At 49.6% G+C, this 24,670-nt stretch overlaps 8 protein-coding genes across 8 annotated transcripts; 4 read left to right on the top strand and 4 right to left on the bottom strand.

Annotated features, from left to right (window-relative positions):
* Positions 1 to 1,095: 1,095 nt before the first annotated feature.
* On the bottom strand, positions 1,096 to 2,334 carry K444DRAFT_509771 (uncharacterized protein; the record flags this gene model as incomplete). The annotated part of the gene is made up of 2 exons (XM_024873427.1): positions 1,096 to 1,179; positions 1,279 to 2,334. Coding segments are annotated over 2 exons (1,140 nt in total), but the record flags the coding sequence as incomplete, so codon positions are not given.
* A 1,253-nt stretch (positions 2,335 to 3,587) lies between these two features.
* Positions 3,588 to 4,131, top strand: K444DRAFT_120187 (uncharacterized protein). The gene has a single exon (XM_024870379.1). The coding sequence runs from the start codon at positions 3,794 to 3,796 to the stop codon at positions 4,091 to 4,093; it is 300 nt and encodes a 99-aa protein (XP_024743441.1). The 5' UTR covers positions 3,588 to 3,793; the 3' UTR covers positions 4,094 to 4,131.
* Positions 4,132 to 5,578: 1,447 nt separating this feature from the next.
* K444DRAFT_551621 (uncharacterized protein) lies at positions 5,579 to 10,087 on the bottom strand. Its single transcript, XM_024876551.1, has 4 exons — positions 9,825 to 10,087; positions 6,682 to 9,768; positions 6,113 to 6,633; positions 5,579 to 6,058 (listed from the first exon to the last, which is right to left on the bottom strand). Exons 1-4 carry the CDS (start codon positions 9,884 to 9,886, stop codon positions 5,817 to 5,819), a joined length of 3,912 nt encoding a protein of 1,303 aa, XP_024743440.1. The 5' UTR covers positions 9,887 to 10,087; the 3' UTR covers positions 5,579 to 5,816.
* A 590-nt stretch (positions 10,088 to 10,677) lies between these two features.
* K444DRAFT_120120 (uncharacterized protein) lies at positions 10,678 to 10,953 on the top strand. The gene has a single exon (XM_024870378.1). The coding sequence runs from the start codon at positions 10,742 to 10,744 to the stop codon at positions 10,916 to 10,918; it is 177 nt and encodes a 58-aa protein (XP_024743439.1). The 5' UTR covers positions 10,678 to 10,741; the 3' UTR covers positions 10,919 to 10,953.
* A 35-nt stretch (positions 10,954 to 10,988) lies between these two features.
* K444DRAFT_624037 (uncharacterized protein) lies at positions 10,989 to 14,473 on the bottom strand (the record flags this gene model as incomplete). Its single annotated transcript, XM_024882350.1, has 2 exons — positions 10,989 to 14,092; positions 14,140 to 14,473. 2 exons carry the CDS (start codon positions 14,471 to 14,473, stop codon positions 10,989 to 10,991), a joined length of 3,438 nt encoding a protein of 1,145 aa, XP_024743438.1.
* Positions 14,474 to 17,853: 3,380 nt separating this feature from the next.
* On the top strand, positions 17,854 to 19,035 carry K444DRAFT_579804 (nucleic acid-binding protein). The gene is made up of 3 exons (XM_024877678.1): positions 17,854 to 18,269; positions 18,396 to 18,484; positions 18,535 to 19,035. Exons 1-3 carry the CDS (start codon positions 17,989 to 17,991, stop codon positions 18,573 to 18,575), a joined length of 411 nt encoding a protein of 136 aa, XP_024743437.1. The 5' UTR covers positions 17,854 to 17,988; the 3' UTR covers positions 18,576 to 19,035.
* Positions 19,036 to 20,485: 1,450 nt separating this feature from the next.
* On the top strand, positions 20,486 to 21,927 carry K444DRAFT_624035 (uncharacterized protein; the record flags this gene model as incomplete). The annotated part of the gene is made up of 2 exons (XM_024882349.1): positions 20,486 to 20,741; positions 20,807 to 21,927. 2 exons carry the CDS (start codon positions 20,486 to 20,488, stop codon positions 21,925 to 21,927), a joined length of 1,377 nt encoding a protein of 458 aa, XP_024743436.1.
* Positions 21,928 to 22,159: 232 nt separating this feature from the next.
* On the bottom strand, positions 22,160 to 24,210 carry K444DRAFT_649657 (glutathione synthetase-like protein). Its single transcript, XM_024885591.1, has 4 exons — positions 23,773 to 24,210; positions 23,616 to 23,691; positions 23,426 to 23,568; positions 22,160 to 23,366 (listed from the first exon to the last, which is right to left on the bottom strand). Exons 1-4 carry the CDS (start codon positions 24,078 to 24,080, stop codon positions 22,340 to 22,342), a joined length of 1,554 nt encoding a protein of 517 aa, XP_024743435.1. The 5' UTR covers positions 24,081 to 24,210; the 3' UTR covers positions 22,160 to 22,339.
* Positions 24,211 to 24,670: the final 460 nt, after the last annotated feature.

The raw sequence follows: 24,670 nt of genomic DNA, 5'->3' as shown, positions 1-24,670 counted from the left end.
TATGACAAGAATAGAAGAACAAACGCATAAGGGAAGTTGACAGGGTTCCATCGAGGGAAGATAGCGAGATCTGCCAGGAGATGTCATTGAGACAAACTAGGAAAGGCAATAAATGGATATAAATATCCGACCACTATTAAACGAAAGAAATAACTACATCACGAGAGCCACCTACAAAGAATACATGGCCAAACGAGACATCGGCCATAACCCACTGAGTGATATGGGGCTCTGGAAAGCCTATGAGCTCTACCCGATTTTTGCTACTGTACTTGGAGGTAAGAGAGCCACATTCTCGGCACTGGGGAGGAAGTTCCTACATAAAGACGGCGAAATTGGCCGTGTGGTGGAACTTGACAACAAAGAGGATGGAATGGGATGAAATGCATTTATTGACAACAATTCTATTCAGTCTCTGGATACCCTCTGAATCTGCGTTACCAAAGCCCTCCCAGAAGCCATCCAAAGCACAAAAGAGAAATTTGGTGCAGGTCATATAGCGTTCAGGTTGTCTGGGTTTTCCATTAAAGCGCGGGTGGCTGACAGGGTATCTTCTAGTTGGTGTTGTAGTTCCTGGAGACTTCCGTTCCTTCCTCTCTGGTGGCGTCACCACCCGTCACCCAACATTCGGTTTCGATCAGAGGCTGGAGCTCCTTTGACTTGAGTTTGAACAGAAAAATCGCTAAGGCCCCCCATCTGCATTGTGTCGTGTCCTACCAACACCACTTATGACCGCCCTTAGAAATCTGATTCACCCCGAGCTCAGTATGAAAGAGGGCCACTTGGCCTATTATACAGAAGAGGCAAGATGCAAGATAGGTGATGCAGCAAAGTGATCTTGTAAAGTGTAAGATTACATTAATATACTTATTAACACTAATTAACTACAGCAAGCAAGCTCGCACGCTATGCTAACAACACGAGAAACGCCGCAATGAATGGGTATGTGGGTATCCAACGTAAGAAAGTGCCCCTTTTTCCTTCCTTCTCATTTTCAGGTACTCTTACATTACAGTTTCAACAAAGGAGATTGTTTTCATGTACAAGGTACTGGGTGGGTTATTGAGAAGCGCGAGAGGCTGCTCGGTCTTCGTCTTGGTTTTGATTCTGTTCTTTGTTTTGGTCTTCGGGGAGAGAGGAGGGGTAGGAGATTTCTGGGTCGGGAACTTGGATGTCGAGCTGAAGAAGGTTTATGTCAGTGATTGAAAATGGAATGAGGGTAGGAAGAAAGGGAGGAGAAAGACAAACATTCATATATCCCGTCCTCCTTAACGGCACAATCTTCGGTGCACTGCCAGGACCCTCCTTACTCCTGCTCTCCATCTCCCTATTCCAGTCCTCCAAATATTGCTCCACTTTCCTCAACCGTCCTTTCACAGCGGTAAACCCCAAATCATCCCAGATATACCCTGTCACTAGCCCCAGAAATGCATCAATGACGTTCCTTACGCCCCAAGGGTTGAAGGCTGGTATTAACTCGTTATTGACTTTTTCCACCAGCGTCCGGAAATCAGCTTCCGAGACACCGGCGGGGTCGAGGATCTCGGGGTAGAGGTTCGAGAAGGTAGGCGCCAGGTCACCTTCAATCATCCAGTCGCGGCGGATGCGGATTATGCGTGTTGTTTGGTAGAGAGGCGAGGAGAGGGGAACGTGAGGGTTCATGTGTGGGAAACATGGATGTTGGGGTCCCCATTCTTCCGCTGGGTTGGGAGGTGGGCCGTCGGAGCCTATAATGGAGGTGTTGTTTGATGATAATGCTGCACCGATGCCAGCGTCGAGAGATATTTGGGAGCCATTATGCGGTAATTCTGATGTTCCGCCTGGGTGGTATTGTGCATCGGGGCCTCGTTCGATATCGGTGGACATGTTTGCTTTGCCTTTTCCCTTATCAAATGTAAGACCTGATTGTGGTTGTATGATCCCAGAAGCACTTTGTCCTCTCTTTCCTGAACCTGTGACTTTCTTTGGTGACTGTTCCGCTCCTTCCTCGTCCTCGACAGCTCGCCCCTTCCCTTTATCGAGAATCGGTGTTACCGGCGAGACGGGCGAGACTTCACCACTTTTCCTCCGCGAAATATCAATGCTCACACTTCGAGGCAACGAAATGCGATTGCTTGTCTCGGCTGAACTTCCACTCCTCTCAACCTGCAGACTCGCCCTCGTAGACCCAGAATGTCGGTTCTGCCTCTGTTCCGGAAGCGTCAACAGCGGGTACTCTCCACCAGCACCAGCGCCTTCTCTTGGACTGTTAAGATCCGGATGCTCGAGCGGGATTGCGATCACCGCTCTATCTTCAGGCGACCTAGTTCTTCGTCCCGCCGCAGATCGATTGTATTGAGGATAGACTCGTGTCGAATTGCTCGGATTCCACAACCGCGCAGCGCTCGGACGCGGCCTTCCTCGCTGTGTGCTGTTGCTGCCAGAACGATGGCGAAATGGAGAAGCGAAATCGGGGTTCCCGCCGCCGATGAGAGCGTTGCGCAGACTCCAGCGCGTAGGACTGGTTATCCGGACGTGAGGGTCTGGAGTTGAGGCGGGGACTGGTGAAGGCGTGGGATAGGGCGGTTGGAAGCTGGGCGATGGGATCCGCGGATTGGCGGTTACGGAGGACGTCGTGTGCTTGTGGGCAGAAGAAGGACCTGCTTGCGACGCCGTTTCAACGGTGCCTCCACGGCGAGAAGGCTGCTGTGTCGGAGGTCGAGGTGCCGTGGCGGGTGTCGGTGTCGTCGTCGTCGTTGTCGTCGAGATGCTGGGGCAGCAGCGGCAGCAGCGATTGCGCGAGAGTGAGGCGTGTCACGGTTCGGGGTCGTGATAGTAGTGATGCTAATGCGTGGTGATGCACTCGGCCGTCTCCTATCCTGCTGCAGGAACAGGAACCGACACCGACGTTTAGCGAGATCGAGTGTTGAAGGCGACAGCGCTGACAAATCGCCCTTGAGACTGTTCATGCTGCGCGCATCTCGTGTCTGCCACGGCCGGCCCAGATACTGCAAATGGGCACAATTCAACGACGGAGACTGTTCTCAGACACGGAGGCAGCGCTGCGAGCGTGGGTGAGTGAAGATACAGGAGCCTCCGAAGTGTCTGGGAACAGACAGACCTGGCACTGGCCCATTGTATATATATATGTCTGCTCATGGCTGCCCAGATCAGGCGCGTCTCGCATCTCATCCCATCAAAGTTCTCGCCTCCCTCATTTCCCTGCTGCCACGCGGAGAATTGACGCAGTTGACCGTCACCGACCAAGGAAACTATGGAATACTCACAGGCCGTTCTTTACCCATGATCCCACTTGCACCCAGCGACGATCGTCCCAAGCCTCAAAGGGAGCCCGGTGGATCGCCACCACGCCTCGCTCCCCCTATCGCTATGGCTGCTAATTCTGGCACATCCACAACCTCACCACTTTTCTGTCGGATGCGACAACCGCTGCATGATCACTCACCGCGCAGACCCCTTCCCCCCGTCTCGCTTTGGGTAGCTTGCTTCCCGTTTTGCTGACCACCTTGTCCGAGCGTGCGGAAGTTTGCTGCAACTTGTTCTTCATGCGCTGCGCTGTGCGGCTCTCGCATTGAGTGTTAGCTCGCCGCTTTCGGCAACTCGACGGACGAGCACCCCTTTCCCCCTTTTCCCCTCCAGCCGAGAATCAAGGACATCCGGCCGGCTCAGCCTTGCAAGAACAATATATTTCGGAAATGAACTGAAACCTGGTCCTGGGAATTTTTTCTATTTATTGGCCGAAGTGTCGGCACCGACGTCAATAAAGATATTGACACTAGGAGTGCGAATCGGAATGACGCACTCCCTTGTTTTTTTCTGTCTATTTTTTTTATGTGAGGGTCGACTGATCAGATCGAGCGATTATTTCGGTCATTTGGTGGGAAATGGGAGGGTAAATGTCCGATGTGTACTTGAGTACAAGGTTGGACGTTGGAGGGAGATCAACGTTGATTGGAGGTGTGTTACTGTTGTGGGACGAGTAACTTCGAGGTCTCTGATCTGTCTAGTCTTCAAACTCTGGACCCATGATTCTTGTCTTCATTTCTTCAAGCATATGATACTCGTTCGGAGAGGAAAGAGGCCGTCGGACTAAAACGAATGAATTCAATACATTATTTAAGATTCACAATTCTGGATTCCTTCAGGAGCACATCAAGTAATTCTTCGATCAGATCAAAAAGAACTTATTCAGCCTTCCTTTTGGATATTTGTGACCCGAAGAAAAACATCGTTCAATTGTCTCATAGCATCCTTGATCCTCTGAAACCACGTTGTCCCCTTGTGTAAAGGGAGCGGACGCCTCGGATTGGACGCCTCGGATTGGACTCATGGACTCATGGACTCATGTAAGGTGATCATATGTTGCTGTGCTGTTGCCATAGAGGCTTTTACACCTAAAAGTTCAGCGGACAGGGTGTGCACGTGCTTTCACCAACAACGCCCGTCTCCGGCACAGCTGCACGTACAGGAGTCCAATCCGATGTGTCTACCCCCTTTATATTGTGGCTTCCGCTGCATTTGCACAAAATGCAATCCTCGGTTATTTGACACAAATGCATGACATCCCAAGCCACCCAGGCCATTCTCAATCTCATGTCTCCCATCCCCTTCAACTTTCATACTCTTCATCCCAACTTCACATCCCTATTTATCATTGACAACAAGCGCCAACTTGACAACCACCACCTCAACTCATGACTTACACCCGCGAAGGATACACCAATCATCTGTGGAGAACAAACCACTCATCGGCGAAGAATCAGCATAGTCTCAGCACGCAGATTTATAACAAGCTGGAGGTCGTCTCTGGACGCGCTGTCCCGTCACTGGGTTCCTGAGAAAGGAAGCATTGTACACCATGTTGCAGAGGAACAAAGTCATTCCCTAGCTATTTACCTTTATACTCTGTCACATATGACAAACTCCCTCTCCCCCACTTTATTTACTTTCTCTCTTAACAGATGGGGGGGGTAAGAAGAAGAAGAAGAAGAAAAAAGAAGAAAAAGGACCGGCCAGAGAAGGTTACCGTGATATCTCGACTGCTGAAATAACAGACGCTTGCTCATTATCTGCCACTCCTGACGTTGAGGGTTGGCGGACAACGAAACCTTATCACAGACGTCTTTTCAGCTGCGGAAGAAGAGGCGGTTGCAAAGACTGTACCACAAAGCCAGCGCCTTAGCCGGGGCGGACAACTGGAGACAAAGCATTCTTTCCTTCCCTTGTGCGTGAGCCAATGTCCCACGAGATTGGTGGGACGCTGCAATGGGCGTTGTAATATAATATGCATTGAGTGGAGGTGGAGGCTGCTTGTAGGTAGGCGTTTCAAGGAGACACGGGATTGGGATTGCTGGCGACAACATATTGTCTGGAAGATGAGATGGAGTGTTGTCAGTGAGCCAACTTCTGAAATCCGGATGAGGTCTACCTGCTGAGGATCTCACCGTCTTAGCCCTCGCCCGGAAACATCGCGGCCTTGACCTTGCGCACCTCATCACACACACCAGAGGAATGGAATTGGATGTAAGCGCGTGGGAAGAGAAAGTATGTTCAATAGAAGGGAGGCTGGTAGAAGGTAGGCAAGAAATCAAAATTATGTCATTGCGACTATGATTCTTCTTGCGCAGATGCGTCCACGCATCGGCTCAGTCTATCCCTCACAAGCCGTTCCATTCCGTTCCCATTCCTGTTCCTAATAGTCATTTTGCCAATTCTGTACATACATTCCCCGAAAGGAAGCGGGACCACTGCGGCCTGCTCGATACAAGCTCATTGAGTTTTTTTTACACTATACCACTTTTTTCCCCTCCTCTTCACTACCCCGCAAAAGCAGCCCTCCCCTCCCTCCTCAAATCCTCCAGCATGCCTCTTAAAGCCTTCATCGGCACCGGCTTCGTCAAAAACAGATCAACACCCGAACTAAACGCCTCCTGTCTCGTATTCGGGTTCGCCGCCCCGGTGAGGGCGATGAGTGCAACGGGTTCAAGGCCGTGCTCCTTTTCGAACCGCCGGATGTGCCGTGTCGATTCAATGCCGGACATTATGGGCATGGAAATATCTGGCGAGCGTCAGCTAGGTGTCCTCAGAAAAAGAGATGGGGGCGAGGGCGTACCCATAAACACAACATCAAACTTCCCATGCACCTCTTTATACGAATTAAACGCCTCCAACCCATTCGTTGCCGTCGCATGCTCGAGCTTCAGTTTCCGCATCGTCGCGATGAGGAGCTTGAGGTTTATCTCGTTGTCTTCTACCAGCAGGACGCGGAGGCCTTGTCCCTCTTCTACTTCCTCTTTGGCTTCCGCTGGGGGTATGGCATCAGTTGCTACTTCTACTATTTCGTTGTGGGTGGGAAGAGGTAAGGGGATTGGTGTTTTGGGGGGTGAGAGAGGGGTTTCGGTGACGGAGGAGAGGGTATTATTTGGTGTGGATATGGGTATCATTCTTATTGCGAAGTCGTGCTTTTCAGAGGTAGGAGGCAATGACGATGGTGGGCTTGAAAGAGGCGAGGCTAGGTCTGAGAGTGTCCGTTGAGGGGCTGGTGGTTGTGCCGTTGAGTCGAAGATCGTGAAACTGAGGCTATCTACACAAAATGCGTTGTGCAATATCTTGGCGAGTTTATGTGGCCCATATCTGGAATTATTAGCTTCACCGGGGCAAGAGAGAAGTGGATCGTCTTACGGTTGCTGAAGATAGAATATCTGGAAGAAATCATGAGCGTCCACTTTCGGACCTTTGTGATAGGTATTGGTCAGGATGATAGCCACTGACTTGCCGCCTCCAGCCTTAGCGGGTTCATGAGTGTGATGATGGTGCAATATATCTTCGACGGATTTATCGCCCAGTCCAGATTCCATAACAACGACGAGATCAGCACTGGATTCAGCTGAAGGTGTGACACCAGTCATGCCAAACCACTCGACCAACGTACTCTGGAAAGACGCCTTGAGGAGCATCGCTGCCTCCGATTCAGCGGACAGGATTCCATCTGGAGTCTCCGTGATATCAGGATATCTATCAAAGCACTCAAGACTAAACGTGAGCTGCTTTACTTTCTCCTTAACTTCACTAACGAAGTCAGGACCATCGAGTTTGGCTGGTTTGAGGGATGCCGTCAACGGTATCCGAACAACAGCCTCGGTGCCCGTTCCAGGTTCGGACGTCATTTCGATTCTACCGCCGAGGTCTTGTACAATGGCCTTCACGATGCTCAGTCCAAGACCTGCACCCATAGCTAATGAATCTTCTTGCGTAAATGGCTTATAAAGCTGATGATTCAAGAATTCTTGCGATATTCCTTTGCCGGAATCGTGAATTCGAAGGGTGAGATTCGATCGGGGCTTTCTGCTGCGCGACGATACGTCGTCCTCCAATTCCAGTGAGACCTTAACAAATCCTGTACTCGTATATTTCATGGCGTTTGAGAAGATATTCATCAATATCCGTCGCCAAGCACCAGCGTCAATCTCAAAAGTCCAGTTTGGGCGCCAGTCAATGTCCACGATGACTGTGACTGGCGACTCTTTCCATCCGATGGATGGTGGGCGAAAATGTCCAGGGGAGAATGCCTTCTTGCTGATCCTCTGGCCGGCATATATACTCTCAATAACTTCTTCGGACAAAACGCAGATATCTGCTTTCTCTTCTTCGCCATTGTCGACGCTTTCTCGTCGGTTATTCTTCTTTTTCTTCTTCGGCAATCTCTTCTTCTCCTTCGATCTCCGGTTGACTTTCGAGAAGTCAAGAACATGATTGATGGTGTCCAATAACACCTTCCCCGAAGCGTGGATATTGTTTACCATATCCACTTGGACTTCCGTCATCTGTGTTTCCTGCAGAAATTCAACACTAGCCAAAACTCCATGCAGTGGTGAGCGAAGCTCATGCGATATGCTCGATATGAAATCTGTCTTCATCTTTGACAAAACTTGTGCTGACAATCTTGCAATCTCTGCCATGGTACTGTTACCAAAAGCAGCCAAATAGGTGATATCCTCGATTGGACATAATGTTCTCGTCGGGAGCGTGGACCAGACCAAGGAGCCAGCAAACCACCGCTCTCTGTTTTGGTCCCACAGTGGGTAGAAAAAGACACTGCGAGCACCAGGAAGCGCCTTTAAAATAGCAGCAGCTTCCGCTTCTCTTGAGATCCTGTTTCGGCGAGATCTCTCTGCTGAAATGTGTTTCTCGGAGTCTGGAGTGGGTTGGGCGTCTTTCAAATTGACGGCGGGAATATGGTCAGATTCGCTGGATGAGAACGAGCCGTCTTCATCGAAGTTGAAAACTTTCCCATGTGGATATCGTTTCAGCAGCTTCCTTAAGACGAGTTCAGGAAATCGCTGGCGTTCCGGCATCACTGGATGACCCCGTAAACTTGACCGACGACGCGTGCTGAAGCCCAGAACATTGCAATACTTCTCAGCCGGCTCTGTAGCTTGTGGTGAAGCGTGGCAGTTATCCGGCATATCGGCCTCATCAGCTGATTTCCGAGCAAGATCGTCCTCACTACTTGTGACGGCCTTGTCAACATGAAAAGCCCCTGGTCCTTTCTCATCCATGACGGCCTTTTCTGCACTCCCACCGAAAGACCCGATGCTAGCATCATAATAGATCACACCCTCAACGCCAATGGATTCTCGAATGAGGTTAGCAGCTCGTCCAAAGACAGCCTTCACATCGGCGGACAGGAGCCCTTCTTGAGGCTCCTTGTGCATGTCAGATGTTGGGGCAGTCGGAAGATCAAATGAGACCGACTTCTCCGGCTCGGGAGTCGGATCCGTCATGGTATCATCGAAGGTAGTGACAGAGCTATTTCGTTGTTGCCATGATCGAGAAACAAGCGTCGTTTGTCCGGAACTTTCTGTAGCAGACAGCAGAGTATCTCTGGTAGGAATAGGGGGCCTTCCATCCGTTCGCTCGCGTAGCTCGGAAAAACTTGAGGATGATGGAGACTGCGGTACGGATATTTGGGTACTGTAGCCAGGCAAATTATGTAAACCGTTGTGGGAGAAGTAGTCCGAGGATTCTTGGACGCCAAATTCGAGGTCCGCGAGCTGTTCCAGCATGGAAGGGTTTCGATGTCGCTTCTTGACTGTGGCCTCCTGGAACTTGTGACCTCTTTCTAACCACCAGTCTCTTAATGTGGATTTCCCTTCAATGAACAAACCGATGGCCTTCACCATTCTCTCCGCTCGATATTGTTGCCTGTTGACTCGTCCCGCTTCCAGATAATCCATGACTGTCACTGCCACGTCTTGCAGAAACTTAATCTCACACTCTGTTGGCTTCTGCTGAACTTGGTCGTCAACCACAACATACATGCCAATCACAACATTGTGAAGCGGGGTTCGCAACGGAACGCAGGCCATAGCTCGTATCTTAGGTCCACCGACGACAACACATTTATCCTTGAATCTATCGTCCTTCGTAAGGTCTTCGATCAGGACTGCTGCAGGAGAATCCGCATCTGAAAACATTTTTGCCATGCCAGGGCCCATGCTATCTGCGTCCGGGCTGATCAGTCCCACGCCGTGCCATAGCTGATCCTGCTCATCGTTGTCTTCTTGTAGGGAAAGTGCTTGGCCTGATTCTGCTATTATGTACTGTGTGTCTCCAGCAGAAAGAGCAATAATACCCCGCTTCGCGTTCAATCGTAATGCTCCAAGTTGTGCAAACGCGGTGAGACATGGATCCGCGGATGCTCGTTTTGTTCTATTGTCGGATTCATCTTGGTTCGGATCTGGTAATGACTCTGCGGGCTGGTAGTATCTATCGCGGGTCCGTCAGTTGAAGAAACGTGGAAAGGATTAGTTATCTCCACTCACCGATACAGTTCCCGCTCGCAAGCCGTGACGGTCGACTTGCCCATCTTCTCGCAGGTATACATGTTGTAGACAGCTCGCAACGCGCACGCACAAATATGAATTCAATATGGTATATACATGACAATAAGAATACCCGCCGGGAGTGCCGCAGGAAGAGAGGGGCACGAATCCGAAGAGATCCGTTCCTCGTGCAGGCTCGCTGTCACTGCCCCAGATAACCCAGACCAGGATGCGGGTCCGCTGATTACGTGAGGACACAGCATGACTCTACCCCTTGGGATTGAGTCAAAAGCAGAGACTTCACTTACTTTTGTAGATGCAAACTGTTGCAAAGATGAGGAGGTCAGACTGAAGCGTCTAGAAAGCGAATTCGGTTGGCTCGAGAGCCACGCTGGCTGGTGATTATTCTTTTGTGCCCGCTGCCCTGTTTCTGCGACTTACAGGGGTTGTCTCACGATAGTTTCTGCTAAGGCCGCGTCACGTGCAGTCATTCCGTCCCCACTTCTGATCTATCTTTTGTGGGGTGGATGAGGGGTAGAATTGTAGTCCTCGATGAATATACCAAGGACAAAGGATGATGGTGACTTAGTGGAGTGTATTTTTAGAAGTTTCATGCCACTGTCAGTCCAGATTTTCACTTCTTTGATATTAGATGGAAAAGATCAATGTTCCACGGAAAGTTGGAACAATCGATAAGATTACGGCATGCAACAAAATTCCTCCCGCGGAGAGATCACCTTAGATATGATAAGATCAGATCAATTTTATCATGTTAAGAAGAAAACTTCACCCTATTATTTCATTTAGTATCAGACTCGGGACATTCATCCTCGGCCTACATAGAAGAAACCAGTGGTAGTGATAATATCTTCGATTCTGCTATCTACTGAATTATTATCTTGGAGGATTCTTTGTACATGTACAACTTCGAGCCCTCACAAACTCAATATGTACATCGAACTCCCCAAAGCCTTGCAGCTCCCCATCTTGCGGTCCTTATATATACATTTATTTCCCCCCCTCATCCTTTTCCTATCCCCCTGGCTATAAAAAACCAGCCGCAACCTGGTATCCCAACTCCACCTGCCCATTAATTATTACCATCTAAAAAGCAGAAAAACAAAATAGCTCGCGTAGGCACATTCATGAACAAATCCATCCCATCTAGCTCTGGGCCTGGGAGGCCCGGTTAGCTTTCGCCTGCATCTTCCTCAACGCTTCCCGATGCGCATCCAACATATCACCCCTCCTCATCCGCTCGTCAAACGCACTGTCTCTCTGATTCCGCATCCGCTCTTCCAGCGCCTTCCTCTGATCCTCCGCTTGCCGTTCCTGCCAAAGCGCACTTCGCTGTCTCTCAATCGTGTTTTTCGGTACGATACCGCTTTGGAGATCGTGCTGTACTGAGGCGCGCCAAGACGCGAGTTGTTGCTCCCTGGCTGAGGGGGCCGGTATGCCGGATTGCCGGCGAGGTTGGTGGGAATCGAAGGGGATGGGTCCTTGTTGGTATTGTGGGGCCATGGGGGAAGAGAGCTGTTGGAGCGAGGATTGCCTGATTAGGTTGCGCCGGGCGGAGAGCGAGATGTTGTCGTCGTCTGGGATAGGGGTCGAGTGGTTGTAGATTGAGCCTGCATCGCTGCCATTATGAGAAGTGGGACCGCTGTTGTATTGGGCGGGAAATTGTAGATAGGGATTTTGGGAAAGGAGCTCGGGGGTTGAGGACGGGGCGGAGGGGTTGCTGTAGTAGGAGTATTTGCCGCGGAGCATGGTGTCTCGTCTTCCGATTAGGGTGCTTGTTGATCCGTATGGGACGGTAGCTGGCGAGAACTTGCTTGATGATGGGTTGGGAGTCGTCGGCGGGAAGTTTTCCTCGATGGGCGATTCGACGATTTGTTGTGGGATCGCTGGACTCGAGGAGCTGCGGTATCCTAGGGATCGGCCGAGTGCTTGTTGTGAAAGTAACGACGGGAGAGACTGAATTGAGGGGTTTTGGGAGTGAATGTCTTGGTTCTGGAAGCTGCTGGGTTGCTCCGGAAAGGGATACTTTGACTGAACAGAGTTTGATCTTGCGGGGGCATGATTCGATAGCTGTGATACTGTTCTCGACACCGGCGCAGGCAGAGGCATAGCATTCTCAGCAGTTTGTTGAAGCTCCTCCACGTTCACTGGTGCAGCCACTTCTTGGACGGTCTCTGGGCGTTCAGTAGGATACTCTTCGAGTTTGAGCTCATCCACTTCAGGGGCGTCTGCATTACTGAGGTGTTTTGCCCATTCATTGGTTCTATAGGACATCACAACTCTTGATAGTTGAGGTGGTAGTCGATCCTTTGACAAACTAGCTGGCTTTGATTCAACGTGGGCGACAACGGATGGGGCTGGCTCGTCTTTTTCCTCCTCCGAGGATTGCTTCTCCACTGCGGTCTCTGGTTTGGGGTCCATACTCAAAGTCAAAAAGTTCTGGACGAGCGCCTCTCCAGTCTTGGCTTCTGCCGCCTCGGGCTTCTGACCCGCTGCTTCTTGCTCCAAAATGGCTGTTGCGACTGTGGCTGTGGAAATCGGTCTCGACTTCTTCCCTGCGTTTGCAACAGCAAGCGTTGCTGTTGGATTTGACATTGGTGTTGGTCCAGGTTGTTTGGCAGCGAAATTGGGAGCAGTAGACTCTTCAGATGGCCCAGTGGACTCCCTATTTTCAGGGACGTGAAGTCTTGACGATCTCACACTTCTCATATCCTCGTCATCACTCAGTCCGTCCATGGTAGCGGCAAGTGAGCTCCTTCGATCTTCTTCAATCGCTCGGGGGATGACCAAATCCTCCGTACTTTGGCCTTCTCCTATAGAAAATTGTTTCGAGTTCCTTTGAGATCTATGAGAAAGTTTTCGCATGAGCACTTGAGATAGGCGTTTAGAAAGTCGCTTTTGTCCTGCTTGTTCTTCGTCTGCGAAAGTTGCGATGGACGAGCGATCATCTTCCACCACCTCACCTTCCGGCACCTTAAATGGTAGAGCGACTACATCTGGTGATTTTGTTGGAATCGGGTTCGAACGTCGCTTGGAATTTCTTTTTGAGGGCCGCCGCTTAAGACGTGCTTCGCCATCAGCCCCAACGACCCAGATCTGCTCCTCCTCTATTGTCTCGCCGCGTGCTGATATCTGGCTGTTGCGCTTTGCTGGACGTTCGATGGGGTTTCCGTTTTCGTCGAGCTCCAAGGGAGGCTCCACCTCTCGGGCGACTCTGACCGTGACCGGCCCACCATGCTGACCGTTGTTCATCATCACAAGTCCAGGACCGTTCACCAAGGTAGGGGATGGTATTTCCGACATTTCAATCTCCTCGTCGCCAGACCTTCGGATTGACGTGACTTCACTCATTGCCCCCTTCTTCTGACTATCCATATCTCCAACCCCAGAATCTCTCGGCGTGGCTTTGACAGCATCTTTACTGCCGTAGGCAGCCTCCCATTGGCTTCTATCCGCTGCGGTTGCCTCTTCAATCCGTTTTCCTACATTTTCCTCCTCTCTCTCCAAGTTTCGCTCATCTTGTAATCGTTCAGCTGCGCGTTGTTCGCGGCGTTCCTTGATAAGCTTCCAGAGTTTCGATTGTGACAGGATCCCGGCAAGAAATATGATAACCATAGCAGCGATTTCGACTCTGATTCCCCTTGTCAATGGGTACGAGGTAGCTCCAAGTGGAAATAAGTTGGAGTTGAGATCCCAGAGATATGCCCAATATTCCTTCAGTCCAGCTCTGCTGAAACAATCAATTCCCAAAACTGTAGCTGTTGCTCCTCCAAATGAAACGAATATGATCAGCCCATACGGTCGAGTGTAGCGGGTGAAGGATGTCGAAAATGCCGCAAGCGTAAATGCAGCGATGAAAATAGACTTCCCGCTAGTGGAAGTTAACAAACCACCAGGCTTTAAGACCAACAACCACATGCTGAAACAGAAACCTCCGAGAAGACAACCCAGACCCTCGGTCATTTCTGTGAACACAATTGCGGCGCCGCCCAGGATTAATCCCGTCATAGCTATTGCAACAACGTACGCTCCTTGTATAGCATTGTTGACGGGCGGATTCATAACATATAGTATGAGCACCGTGACCGCGAGACTGGCTAGATAGGCCGCCGAGAAATAGATGTGTAGCCATTTGTTCTTGATCCCAACAAGTGTATAGGCAACTCCACTAAGCATCAATAGAATCCCGGCAACTGAAAGGCCTGGCGTGATCTCTGGTTGGAGGGGAAGTGCGTTCGGGGTTGCAGTAGCTAACACCAGTTAGCATAGGCGCATCCAACACCGGTTGTTAACTTACAATTGAAGCCAGAAAAGTTGAGATTGGCAGTCGGAGCCGGTCCGTTAATATTGGATGTGATGGCGGTGATGGCGGCTCCTGTCTGCGTAGCAGAGACTGAATTGGAAGTCGAATTTAAAGTTGCAGTTGCATTCGCCGTAGTAGTTTCTCCCCCTTCCTTTCCGCCATTGGTTCCTCCTGTTTGTGAGGGGGTTGACGAAGCATCGGCGTTGGTGGTCGTTGGCTGTGTATCACGTCCATGTAGATGAACTGCCCATCTATTTGCGACAGAAAGGTTTATACAGAAGCAGAGCAGTAACAAGACGAGAATCTTCGACCGCATGGCAGACACCATCGTGGCTATGGAGTACGCCCACCACACCAGAAGGTACTGAGCGTTCTACCGGTGGGGAAATCTTCGAAGAAACTAAAGAACGACAGGTCGAAGTTTTCAAAGTGTAACGAGCGTGGGTGGCATGAGTGCAGTGCCTGCCGGCGTTGCTTGCAGCCAAAAACAAAACACGAAGCAAAAGCTGATTGAAGAACTGAGGGGGGACGTATTTAGGGTAAGACAAGACGTGAGGAGAGAAAAGCTGGCGAGAGCCTTGGGTAAAAGATGCCGGGTCGCCGAGGAGGTTGGTCCACCAGGGGTGAGGGGCTCGTCTTCGCCAATGAAGGTCATGAGACGCTGGCCAATAATGAGACAGGAGCTTCAAGGAAATGAGATGAAAAGCAGTCAAAGCTTTCCTGGAAGAGAGGGACGCTGAGTACTGTCGGACGCACCGTGGGACCAGAAGATTAGGAATTTAGGATTAACCTTGGTGTGGCTCTCCGCCCAAACCTTGTTTCCGGCGGAGATCTGCTCCAGGGATCAAATCGAATTCGGCAGAGTTCGTAAAGGCCAAGGCTGGTCTCAGCTCCAAGAGCTGGTTACCAATCCAGCATCGCTTGACTCTCTTGAGTATCTGCGGCCCGCGTCCGCGCGGTACAAGTACAGCTGTCCTCGAACCGTTGTATCTCACCAGCCAGAGGTGTTTCAGTCCATTGGATGTGGGGATTACAGCAATGCATTGCGTGCCACGAGGGTGGTTGGAAGCTCTCAGCTCTCAGCTCTCGCAATGTCAAAGCCACGGCACTGCGGCAGGAGTGATGGGAATCATGGGATCGATCTCAGGGGCGGGGAATTCCCACAGGACCTTGGACGACGCATGACAAAAGGCAACCAATAACGCCGTGGGATTCGTCGACAGACGCCCTGCATCCGTGCTGGCGTCTGCGGTGATGAGATGCAAACTTGAAGGAGACAGGTGCTGTGGACGTCAAGCCGTTTCGAGAGAAGTCAATCCCGAAGCGAGATTTGGGGTTTTTTGGCCCGAGTGCCGCCCAGTGGGCACTGGGCTGACGAGAGTGCTGCATGAACCGGGATGTGGCTGTGGCACGTTCTCCGGGGGTTCTCCAGGGGTTCTCCTTTCTTTCTTCCGTTTTCGTTGCCGTTACTTTTTTGCTGCCCTGTCCGTCGGCGACTTTTGTTTTGTGCAGACACTGCCGAGGTATTATTAGAAAGATGTTCAATATTTGTGCCCGCATTCAGTGTCCAGCTTCAGCATGACAGCATCAGCTCTTGTCCTGATTCCTTGTTCATGCAATTGTTCACTATTGATTCAGTAGTTAGTGACGGCAACCCAAGAAGGGTCAAGATTCAAGATTCAAGAACCAACTTCCAAGAGCCTAAATCCGGGGATGGCAGGTTTAATTTCGGCGACTCGTTTCCCTTGCAAGCCTTGGCCCAACACAGTCAAGCTTCTGGGTCCCGTTTCCGCCAGCTTGAAGAGTGCAACCTTTCAACCTTTGAAGTTTGGGCGCTGACCGGCTCTGTGCAGCCGTGCAGGTCATAGTCGGCCGGGACTCGGGAGACTCGAGAAAAACGCCCAAAATGGGGTTTAATCTTATCTGACGCCATTGTCCTATGGGATGATGAAGTTCATGTTGATCTGGTGATAGTCTAGGTAGGCGAAGATCATAACGGTTGCGCCGTGTCGCGTTCCCCAGGCCATTTGGTGTGCTGTGCACCGCTATGGATTATTATTGTGGACCAAGTCGGGAAGCTGTCGACGTCGTGGAACAAAATCTGTTTATGCTCGCGATATCGACCCGATTCCCGGATCTTGAATCCTTCTAGACTTCTGATTCCGGGGCCAAGACTGGGGGAGATTCCAGGGGTCACCCACGATCCTGTCTTGTCCTGTATTTGGTTTTCTCTTCGATTTTTGCATATTCTTTCTCCTCTTCCTTCACTTCTTGTCGCCACCTCCTGAGTTGTCACTTGATCCTCGTTGATCGAGCTCCAAAAACAACTTCACCAAGACAAGGGAGGTTGGGTTCGATTCACAACAACTTGGTTCTTAACCCAAAATAGCCCGTCAACACGGCAGTCTGTCTGTTCATCGACGCCTCTCTTCCTCACGATTCAAACCTCTGCACTTGGAGAACTCAGTGACGTACGCTGCTCCTCGAAGCAAGATTCTCTCAGTATTGCTCCGTACAATGATATGAAACCACCCCTTACTTCGAGTATTGGGCGATCAGTGTGGCTGTTGTGAACTTCCGGCCTCACCGCTTCAACTTTCCCTCGTATCAGCCCACGCTTCAATCAATGGTTGGCCATGTTCTGAACCCCATTGTTGACATACTCGTGCCTTCAAGTGACGCTGCAACGCTGTCCAACCTCGTCGACCAAGTCACCTGCAGCTAGCCATATTCTGCATCATCGACATATCACATGTCCGAATCTCACAAGAGTTTCCGTCTTGTCACTGCATGACTTGTTTTTGTGTGCATAATCCTCCTATCGACCCTAATCATTTGCGAGCTGAGCCATTTCCACGTTATGTCGTCTCCTACAGTTTTGACAACCTCGTTGACATGATATTTAGCCGAGCACGTTGTACCTCTCCAATCTCCGTCTCATCTCACACATTTCAACCCTTGATTTCCGAGCTTCAACGACGAGGCCTTCCGCTCACCTTCGAGGCTTCATCCAAAAAGGCACATTGCAGGACGGCAGGTGTCATGCTGTGAGTCTCGACTTTAATATAAATAGATTACCCCGAGGGAAATCTTGGGACCGAATGGCTTTGCGATTATTCGGCTCGATTAAATGCCGAGTTCCTATCTACTGTTCTCTTGTTGCTCGTACGAGGAAACCATGCCTGGGTAACGTCTACGCTCCCTTCGTCTTTATCAAAGAGGAAAATTGTACGTTTGAGAGTCGACTTCCCTGCAGCTAATTGTCGGCATATCTTGAAAACGATTTGAGAAGGTCGAGTGATGCGTGGAGTTAGGAGCCATGAGTCTTTTTCTGTGACTTACATGGGCGATGTTCACAACCTAGCGACGCGAGAATTTCATGCTTCTCACTGCAAATCTCATTTAGATCCCCTAGCTAATTAAGCAGCATAAATTCCCAGGCGCCTTGAGAATGCAAAACTCGAGGTCCTCACTCAACTTTCGAAGGGGCGTTATGATTTATAGAGAATGACGAAGTCTGCAAAGCAATTGAATGCATAAACTCCGATAACCCAGATTCCCTTGCTATAAATTAAAGGCATGAAAACTACCCTGCTACTGGCATAAATTGACCCAGCATTCCTCCAAAATTCTGAGTATCTTAATCCTCTTCACGTGATCGATTTCTGAAGTCTTGCGACCCCTACCCTTTCGTGGATCGCGAAAGATCACGAACGCGGTCTACCAGCTTGCGCCCCAGTCGACAGCATCACTGACACACCTCTCCACATCCAAAATTCGATTCAAACCAACCCACCTTTGCTCAATCCACCACCCAGAAGCTTCAACCTCCTAAAAATCACAATGTCTTCATTCCTCCTCCGCCGCGCACCTCGCGCCCTCCCCCTCAGCGCCCGCACCTTCTCAACAGCTCCCGCGCGCTCCTCCTTCGCAAAAATGACCATCATCGGCCGTCTCGCAGACACGCCTGAGCGGCAAGCTACGAGCACGGGGCAGGAGATCTTGCGGTATGCGGTAGGCACGAACAGCGGACCGAGGGATAACCAGAAGACGAGCTGGTTTAGGGTGACGAGCTTTTTGCCAGAGGGACCCCACAGAGATTTTATTGCTAGTTTAGATAAGGGGTATGTTTTTCTCTATAATTTGTGTTTCTTTGGAAAAACTATGGATTGGTCGTGGGAAGCAAGAGAATTTGGGAGAATGACGAGGAGTGTTGAGAATAAGGGACGGTGTGGCTAATTGATACACAGAACTCTGGTCTACGTCGAGGGCGATGCCTCAATGTCTTCATACCAAGATGCGGAGGGCAAGACCAGAACCTCTTTGAACTTAGTTCAGCGTGAGTTTCTCCTCTTCTCATCGTCTACAACTCACTGACCCCTTTCCCAGAAAAACTCGAGGTCCTCTCGCCGAAGAAGCCTCAGCAATAGATGCTATGTCCATGCCACTATTCAACCCCTGCACGATAAAAGAAACCCGACTTCCCTTTGTTAGTGACGAATGAATATTTGAGAGTTGGCGGCGTTAATTACTGTACGAATTGCACAATACCTGTAAGATCGAGGGGGGGCGGGGTCTACATATCAAATACATCTCTTCTCACTTATGCTATTTCTATTCCAGTCCATAAGTCACAATCAAGAGCACATCATTTACAAGAAAGGGATACGTTTCGCTACTGCACAAGGTAAAAGTTCGCATTTTACCTCAACGCTATCGACAACAGAGAACCAAAGCGCAGAGCTCGATCAACCGAGACGGTAACAGTCTGCCTTCTACGCGGCCAGTTTCATGCCAACAAATTTCTTCGTACAACATTGGGTGCGATGCGATTCTCAATCTTTAAGACTTTGTTAGATTTTAGGAGAATATACAATGTGCAATGTCCCGACTTTTATTGGGACATCGAATTGAAATTTAATGCATTGTTCCAACTATTTCTACAATTTTCTGTCCGTCGGAGTATTTAGTGTTCAACAAGGTCTCCAACATAAGTCTTGGACATTTTGCTTGGAAAAGGGGGGCCAATGTCCAAAGCACGCGTTGAACATGGTCTATTGTTCAAGTTGTTTTTAGGCGTCTACCAAGACGGAAAACTCATTGTTCGAACTGGGCAAGGTGCAATGAGAGATGCCAAATGATGCTCCCGCGTGATCGAGACATTCTTAAATCCTCCCAGCACTCTACTTGAATGGTGATCTTACACACGGTATCCCTGCTCTCAATGTACTGCTCAAGAGTAATCCGGAACAATCAGAACCTTTGAATCTGAGGCTTAATTTCTAAATGCTCGAATACGACAAGAGTCAAAATCTCAACTTGATGTGCACAGTGTCCAACTTTTTCTTGGAACACTCAGCCCTAAAGGGCCCTGAAAGTCCGAGTCTATCTGGAAACATTTAATTAATCGCCGTTGCAAATGTTTCGCTGCAACTTGAATATTCGGAGAGTCTTGCGCGTCTTGCGAGTCGATCCTTCCCTCTCTCTGATACTCAGGGCGACAACTTGCAGCCTTCCTGGGTGGCCCTCCTTGAGGACACATTCCATACTCATCTTTAGCTGCAACTCAATCGACGCACTTTTTTCTTGGTCACACATTGAATCGAACAGGGCTTCCAGACCACGTGCTTCCCGTCATCTCCCTCGATCGCTGATACGACGACAGAAACGCAGAATATTCTTGAAAAATACGAATTCCTTGCCTGTCCGTGATTTTAGTGCTACTGAAGCGTACGTACCTGATTCTGTTGACAAGGTTCCGTTGAACATACCTTAGTATATCCCAATTCCGTGGTACCACGACTTTTTAGCGCCATAATTTTAGTTGACATTCGAATTTATACATTGAAACGATTCTAACTTATCAACTTCGATTACTCGTCATTTCCGACTTTATTCGACACTAATCCGTGGTTTTCTTGGTGTTGTCTCTAGTCAGTTGGGATCTGAAGGCGCCCCAAACTCCTGACAAAAAAGTTAGAAGCAAGCCCCTTCGAGAATCCTCGATTTACATTCAGCGGCTCCTAGCCAGGCTGTATCAAAATACCCCGTAAAAAAGAGTAACATAGTGTGAGTATGGCTTTCAACTCTCCATCTCACACGCCCAACCTCTGTTCAAGCAGTCCAGATCTAGTCAACCAGCATTTCGAACTGAGCTGCTGCACTTCATGCATAATCCCCCCAAACCTCCATCAAATATTTTCAACTCTCAAGCAGCCTTGAAATTCTTCAACAGATACTTCTTCAACAACAGATACTTCTTCAACAACAGATACTTCTTCAACAACAGATACTTCTTCAACAACAGATACTTCTTTAACAAAACACTTTACAAAGCAACATGAATATCTCTACTCTCCTCAACCACCTACCTGCAAACAAGGTAACCTTACCCTCTATCAGAGAATTGTCTCCATCTCACATAATCGAACAGCAACCATCGACAGCTCCGACCATGTCGCAGTATGCCCCTTCACTGAATAGACCTATCTATAATCCGAGCGGCTTCGGAATCGCCAGAGGTTCGAGAGAGGCTAAAGGTGTTAGCGCAGGCTGGCAGAATCCTTATGCCCAAAAGAAGATTACAGGTCCTCGTCGTAAGTTGCCCTCAATCCTCCCATACGCCTTAGAAACCAGAAAGACGTATGCTGACATGATATAGCCGACCTTGCTTTCTTTTATTTTTATGAAAGAGCTTCTTCTGAAGGACCCAGAGAACGAGAACTCCCTCCCGAATATAAGGAATATATTGACCGCCTGTGCGGGCGGCCCGCTGCACCTGCAGAAAATATGGCTGCAATGGTCCAACCTCCTGCGGGTCATCAGCACCCTGATGCTGCTGGAGTGGATGCGCAAATCGGGCAGTATACGGCACAACTAAATCTCCCCAAGAAGTCAAGAAAGAAGCCCAAAAGAAAGAACCCGTCGCCGTCAGCAATCGCAGGAACAAGCCAACCTGCACCCTCTCTCCAGTCGTTCAATGGCAACAAGCCGTGGGATCAGCCATCTCCTCATTGGGCTTTTAAGGGCAACTATGAAGCAGGAAAGCTTTCCCAGCTTGGCCTCGAGCCTGGCAACTGGGGAGAGCACATTGACATCATTGTTCCTCCCGGGAAGTGCCCACGAAAAGGCAACGCAGGCATTGCGGTTGGAGCCAACCGAAAACCATTTAACTGGAATTGGGGACTGTATACTATTCTCGCCAGGATCCCAGGTGGAAAGGCACAAATGAATGTCCTCTATGAAATGTGCCTAGAATGGTGTAGTGGCGAAGGCGGGCTAAAGAGATCGGGAATAACTAACCAGAGTTGCCGTTCTGCTCTTACCAAAGGGCGAGAGTTCTTCTCGAATTCGGAAGATGAAATGTGGCGCCTTGCCGATCTTGGTGAGGAGTACGCAAAGAAACCTGGCGGCAAGAAGGGAAATGGCCCCTGCGATTTGACAGAGAAGAATGGAGACGAGAGCCCCAAGAAAGCTGCTAAACGCCAGCAGTCGGACCACCCATCTCCCAGTGGCCTGAACTCCGATCAATGTTCGACACCGGCGACCTCCTTCTCCTCGTCGCCTCAACTTTCTTCTGGCAATGCCCAAAGCCTTCCCAGCTCGGTCTCGCCAACACCGTCGCCAACGGCAGGAAATTCCTCAACGGCCGCTCAGCGCACACGCCTCCCATCAAAGAGGAAGCGTGCTGAGGGAGATGACAATTCGGAAATGGCTGCCAAGGCCAGGCGTACCGAACAAATCGTAGAGTATGTCAACCAGTCTCAAATGAAGGAAAGATAATCAGCACATTCGGATTGCTGAAGACATCACCGTCTGGTAAGATGCCATGTAGCAAAGACTTCATGCTATGAAAGACTGCATGCTTAAAACGTTTCGCCATGTGAAGAATGTCTGTTTAAGGCTCTTCATAATTTGGATCACTGAATCCAATTTTCCTTTGTGCAGAGATGCGTGTTTATGTTCGTGTTTGGCTTTGGAAATGTAAATAGACAACAGCAAGTTAGGTTGATATCGTTCACTGGCAGGCGACGGGAAACATCGACTGTTACCATCTCGTGTTGGTGGGCTCTGGGCTCTGGGTCTTCGCAGATTGGCGTATTGGGACAGAGCGACTTCTGTCTTGTACAGGAGCGAAATATATCACTTTTCTTGTAAGGGCGCGTACAAACCAGAAATGCACGTCACTTCGCCCTCACACCAATCGACAACTATCCATGCTCCCAAAGCCCGCAGCAACTCCGCCCTCTTCACTCTTATCCCCCTTCGTCCTTAAAAGATACCCCGCCTCCTCATTATGAAACACTTCTCCCGTCCCCTGATCCCAAAGGCAGGTCCCATAAACACCTAACTCGCAGATCACACCTCCTTGTTCCAGAACTCCGTTGCGGAGAATGATGTTGTGGACTGGTGGAGGTGTGATAATCTCCATCAGGATATACGATTTCCAGTGTGTTTCTGGGAGAGATTTGAGGAAGGGTGGGATGGCGGTCCGGTAGGTGTTGTTTCCGCCTCCTTCACGTTGCGGCTTCAGGACATAGCCTTTGCAGTCTGAATGATCGGTGGCGAGCTTTCGGGCTGAGAGACCGGAGGGCGAGTCATCAAGGGGATAGATGTTTGTGAATGTTTTCTCTAACTCTTCGATTTCTTTTGGAGAGTCTTTGATGAAGCGTTTTAGGATAGAAGGTGTTTCTGGTGAGGTTGGTGTGGCGAGAACTTGTTGTACTTTTTTGGCTCCTGCTAGTTGGGTGAGGATTGTTGGACATTTGATGGCGTTTGATCGCTCGATTTGGAGGCGTGCTTTCCATGCCGAGTCATCGGGATAGTCTGTGGGTCCGTACCCGGCGCGGAAATATACAATAGCTACTTCAAAGACTTCTAAAGGATTACTAGGTAAATGGTACAGAAGCTGTCGTTTCGGGGTTTCTGCTATGGAAGTTCGTGAGAGAATTTCTCCGAATGGGAGACGGAAGACTGGAATTGGTGAGTTGTTTTGTTGCAATGCATACTCGAGATGTCTTTGGTCGAATATATTTCGTTCCGGGTCTTGGACCAGGAAGATGATGCAACACTCATGTATTGGTTCAGAGGTCGATCTGTATGTGTCAAACGCAACTCCTAGTCCTGCTGCAAGAGACTTTGTGCTTTCGTTCTCAGGGAGGTCTAGGTCTTTGGCCTGAAGCGAGCTTTCAAGGAGCGAATAGTCTAGAACTGAGAGATGTCTTCTAAGTGTCAATCACGTGACACGGAGGATAAAGAGGTAGCTCCCTGGATGACTAACTTGTGTAATCTTGAAGTCTGAGAAGATAGCCCGCCAAAAGATGAAGCAATTGTGTTGAATTCAACCTGTTTGATTGTGGGTGCGGCATCGGATGTGTTCTGGTGAACCATGTAGTCTGATCTGAACAGACCAAGCGAGAGGTTCTGAGAAGGCTTTAGCACATCAATGGCTTGAAGGAGCTGGACTATACCTGCACATAACCTTCATCTTTCACCTTCAAATGCACTTGCCATAATTGAGCTATGAATTCATCTACTTCAAGAATTCTGCTTCCGGTCAGCCCGTGAAATTGCGTCATTTAGAGATTGAAAATTTGCTGAGGCAGAGCAAAAGTGGAAGAAACTCACTCTTGGATGATGTTGCCTAAAAACTCTTGATCCTGTGCAATAGCCGCGTACAACTTGTTGTAGGATTTTTGAATAGATTTGGCTTGCTCAAAGCATACTCGAGGGAAAGGACTTGGAAATAAGGTGACTGGTGCGGTTGTTGCCAGGATTCCGTGAGGATCCGCTGTAGCTTTGACAAGAGAGACCGGCGGCCTCACAGCCAAGCCATTGGCTATTGACCAGTCTTTGACTGTCGAAAGAAGCTGTTCAGATTCTGAAGCCGTCAATTTTGGAGGGTAGTCGTCGTTCGAGGCTTTTCCGGAAGGCATCTCGATAGATCACCTCTCTGAAAAGTGAAAAATCGGGGTCTTGTTTTGCATATGATTCTGACCGACACTCTCCTCCCCTATAGAATAAGATAGGATAGTGAATCTATGTGGTATAAAAAGCTCATTTTTCACAGCCGATTTGTAAGACAGGTACCCCCTCCAAGAAGTGGGATAGGCTTGATTGGACATAGACTAGACCTATTTAGGCACGCTAAGATAAGACGGCTCTCGTATCGGCGGCAGTCGCGACTGCCTTCAGGAATCGCGTCAAAGTCAACTTCGAATACAACTTCAACCTTCTTCGACACGATCTCCCCTCCTTTAAGCCGCTCCTTCCATCGCTACACCAGCTATCGCTCATCTACGATACAATTCTTTCTTCCTGCCAACGAAACTCCATTCCTACAACATCTGCCTCCGCCTGCTTCGTTAGTTACTCTCTGTTGACTCGAAGATCAAGCGCTCCACCTTCTTTTCATGTCGGCTTCGTGATAACCTCGAGCCAACGATCTCGTGCCAACACTGAACGATTGGTCTCCATGTTGTCTTCAACTCTTCAAGCCGTCTTGAGAATTCCGTGTGGCCAAGTC

Source organism: Hyaloscypha bicolor (assembly GCF_002865645.1).
Source record: "Hyaloscypha bicolor E unplaced genomic scaffold K444scaffold_13, whole genome shotgun sequence".
NCBI classification, from domain to species: domain Eukaryota; kingdom Fungi; phylum Ascomycota; class Leotiomycetes; order Helotiales; family Hyaloscyphaceae; genus Hyaloscypha; species Hyaloscypha bicolor.
The sequence above is the reverse complement of the archived record's forward strand: the minus strand, read 5'-3'. Positions and strand labels throughout refer to the sequence as shown.

Coding starts and splice junctions, on each gene's coding strand:
- K444DRAFT_120187 (XM_024870379.1), top strand. CDS start 3,794: ATGACGCACTCCCTTGTTTTTTTCTGTCTATTTTTTTTATGTGAGGGT.
- K444DRAFT_551621 (XM_024876551.1), bottom strand. CDS start 9,886: ATGTATACCTGCGAGAAGATGGGCAAGTCGACCGTCACGGCTTGCGAG. Junction 6,634..6,681: donor ATATTCTATCTTCAGCAACC/GTAAGACGATCC, acceptor TAATAATTCCAG/ATATGGGCCACATAAACTCG. Junction 6,059..6,112: donor GTTTGATGTTGTGTTTATGG/GTACGCCCTCGC, acceptor GACGCTCGCCAG/ATATTTCCATGCCCATAATG.
- K444DRAFT_120120 (XM_024870378.1), top strand. CDS start 10,742: ATGTACAACTTCGAGCCCTCACAAACTCAATATGTACATCGAACTCCC.
- K444DRAFT_579804 (XM_024877678.1), top strand. CDS start 17,989: ATGTCTTCATTCCTCCTCCGCCGCGCACCTCGCGCCCTCCCCCTCAGC. Junction 18,270..18,395: donor ATTGCTAGTTTAGATAAGGG/GTATGTTTTTCT, acceptor ATTGATACACAG/AACTCTGGTCTACGTCGAGG. Junction 18,485..18,534: donor CTCTTTGAACTTAGTTCAGC/GTGAGTTTCTCC, acceptor CCCCTTTCCCAG/AAAAACTCGAGGTCCTCTCG.
- K444DRAFT_649657 (XM_024885591.1), bottom strand. CDS start 24,080: ATGCCTTCCGGAAAAGCCTCGAACGACGACTACCCTCCAAAATTGACG. Junction 23,692..23,772: donor TTAGGCAACATCATCCAAGA/GTGAGTTTCTTC, acceptor GACCGGAAGCAG/AATTCTTGAAGTAGATGAAT. Junction 23,367..23,425: donor CAGACTTCAAGATTACACAA/GTTAGTCATCCA, acceptor GACACTTAGAAG/ACATCTCTCAGTTCTAGACT.